The sequence below is a fragment of the Bos javanicus genome, chromosome 5 (assembly GCF_032452875.1).
Source record: "Bos javanicus breed banteng chromosome 5, ARS-OSU_banteng_1.0, whole genome shotgun sequence".
Classification (NCBI taxonomy): Eukaryota; Metazoa; Chordata; class Mammalia; order Artiodactyla; family Bovidae; genus Bos; species Bos javanicus.
This window is the reverse complement of record NC_083872.1, coordinates 31,209,385-31,212,228: the sequence shown is the minus strand read 5'-3', so window position 1 is coordinate 31,212,228 and position 2,844 is coordinate 31,209,385. Positions and strand designations below refer to the sequence as shown.

The 2,844-nt window shown below is 48.9% G+C and overlaps 1 protein-coding gene across 1 annotated transcript; it reads right to left on the bottom strand.

Annotated features, from left to right (window-relative positions):
• Positions 1-1,735: 1,735 nt before the first annotated feature.
• On the bottom strand, positions 1,736-2,577 carry LOC133247437 (midkine-like). Its single transcript, XM_061416239.1, has one exon. The coding sequence runs from the start codon at positions 2,560-2,562 to the stop codon at positions 2,203-2,205; it is 360 nt and encodes a 119-aa protein (XP_061272223.1). The 5' UTR covers positions 2,563-2,577; the 3' UTR covers positions 1,736-2,202.
• Positions 2,578-2,844: the final 267 nt, after the last annotated feature.

The following is a 2,844-nucleotide window of genomic DNA, read 5'->3' as shown; positions in this document are numbered from 1 at the left end:
TCTTTTCAGTCTGCTGGCTTTCTGAATAAAGTCACTATTCCTTGCCCCAACAACTTGTCTCTTGATTTATTGACCTGGGGTGTGGCAAGCAGTACAAGCTTAGACAGTAACACAGTTTATGCTACCTTCTGTCTCTATGTTTTGTCAGTAGTTGCGGCTTGTTGGCTCTAGAACTCAGGCTCAGTAGTTGTGGCAGTAGGCTTAGATGCCGCATGGCTTGTGGAATCTTCCCAGACCAGGGATTGAACCCATGGTTCCCTTCATTGGCAGGCAGATTCATTACCACTGGACTACCAGGGAAGTCTCAATTTTTTTATTTTTAATATTTGGCCACACCATGTGGGATCTTAGTTCCCTGACCAGAGATTGAATTCAGGCCCTTGGCATTGAAAGTGCTGGGTCCTAACCACTGGATCACCTGGGAATTCCCTTGTTTTTCTCTTTCTGACTTACGTCACTTAGTATGATAATCTCTAGGTCCATCCATGTTACTGCTAATGGCACTATTTCATTTTGAGGGGATGCTGAGCAGTATTCCATATATACACTACGTTTTCTTTATCCATTCATCTGTTGATGGGCATTTAGCCTGCTTCCATGTCTCGGGCTTCAGAAGCTTGGACCTTCCTGGTGGCTCAGATGGTAAAGAATCTGCCTGCAATGCAGGAGACCCAGGTTCAATCCCTGGGTCAGGAAGATCCCTTTGAGAGGGGAATGGCAACCCACTCCAATATTCTTGCCTGGAGAATTCCATGGACAAAGGAGCCTGGTGGGCTGTAGTCCATGAGTCAACACACCATGTCTTGGCTAGCGCAAATAATGCAACTTTGAACATTGGGGTGCATGCGTCTTTTCAAATTAGAATTTTCTCTGGATATATGCTCAGGAGTGGGATTGCTGGATTGTATGGCAACTCTACTTTTAATTTTTTAAGGAACCTCCAGTGTTGTCGTTGTTCCGTCACTAAGTCGTGTCTTTGTGACCCCAGTGGACTGCAGCACGCTAGGCTTCCTGTCCTTAACTGTCTCCCAGATTTGGCTCAAACTCTTGTCCATCCTGCTTTCCATAGTGGCTGCACTATGAAGGCTTCCCTGTCCTTCACTATCTTCCGGATTTTGCTCAAACTCACCTCCATACTGCTTTCCATAGTGGCTGCACCAATTTACATTCCCACCAACAGTGTAGGAGGGTTCCCTTTCTGCCATACTCTCTCCAGCATTTGTTATTTGTAGCCTTTTTAATGATGGCCATTCTGACTGGTGTGGTGTGGTACCTCATTGTAGGTTGTTGTTTTTTTTAATTTTTTAAAATGTATTTTTGGCTGCAGTGGGTCTTCATTGCTGTATGTGGCCTTTCTCTAGTAAGCAGCAAGCAGGGACTACTCTCTAACTGTGGTGTTCAGGTTTCTCCTTTCGGTGGCTTGTCTTGTTGCAGAGCATGGGCTCTAGAGCACACAGGCTTCAGGAGTTGTGGCACTCAGGCTCAGTTGCCCTGTGTATGTGAAATATTCCTAGACCAGGAATTGAATCCAACCCATGTCCCCTGCATTGGCAGGCAGATTCTTAACCACTGAACCACCAGGGAAGTTCCTTCATTGTAGTTTTGATTTGCATTTCTCTAATAGAGATGTTGAGCATCTTTTCAAATGCCTATTGACCATCTATATGTCTTCTTTGGAGAAATGTCTATTTAGGTCCTCTGCTTAGACAGAGGAGCCTAGCAGGCTACAGTCCATGGGGTCCCAAAGAGTTGGACACGACTGAGCAACTAACACTTTGTTGTTGTTTTTTTTTAATTAAGAGAAAAGTTTTCATTGGTTGGGGATGGGGGGAGGACCCTTACTTTATTTAATTCTTAGTAATGGCATCACTAAGGAAAGAGAAGTGGGTCCAGGGAAATCAGATCCCTTTGGGGGATGTGCAAGCTGCCCAGAATCCCTTGTCCTTCCCCACTTTGGACACTTGGGGTGGGTGTGAGTGAGTGAAGGGATGAAGCAGGGCATGATTGATAAAGCTTACTAGGAGGCAAAAGGTGCTGATGGGTATCATCTTGGGCCTGTGGAGGGAGGGTGTGGGCTGGGGCTCCCAGTAAATCCAGTGGCTCTTTTGCATCCAAGCCTGGCTGCTAGCCCTTTCCCTTCACTTTCTTGGCTTTGGCCTTGGCTTTGGTCTTGGGAGTGCAGGACTTGGTCACATGGATGGTCTAATGGCACTCAGCATTGTACTGTGCCTCCTTCAGGGTGGCGGGCTCTAGTGTCCATGCCCCCATCACATCCCCCCACAAGGTCTCAAACTTGTACTTGCAGTAGGCTTCAAACTCCTCCTTCCTTCTTCCAGTACATATGGGCACCTGGCACCAGATGCACAGAGTCTGGGCCCTATAGGTGCCCTGGCAGCAACTGACACCACAGTCTTTGATGCTGAGGTTGCAGGGCCTCCAGGTCCACTCCATGCACTCACTCCCTGGGCCTTCCATCTTTACTTTGTCTTTCTTTTTGGCCACCTCTGAAGTGAGCACCAGCAGAGTGAGGAGGGCAAGGAGGAGGAAGCCTGGGCACTGCATCCTGAGTAGGGAGCATGAATCAGAGTCCCCACTGGGGACCACAGGTGTGGACCTCCCACCTTTTGCCCCAGTTTCCAGACCCAAAGGGTTGGGCTGCTATTGCAATGGCAGTGGATTGGGGTGAGGGCTGCCAGCCTTGGGCAGCCTGGGCTGCCTTGCTGCCAGCCTGGGCTCACAGCGGGACGAATCTCCCCAGGGGCCACCTGGAGCCTGAGAGGCAGCTCAGACTCCCACTCCACTTCCAGACCCCAGGTTGTCAGCAGGGGAGGTGCTCAAGACCCT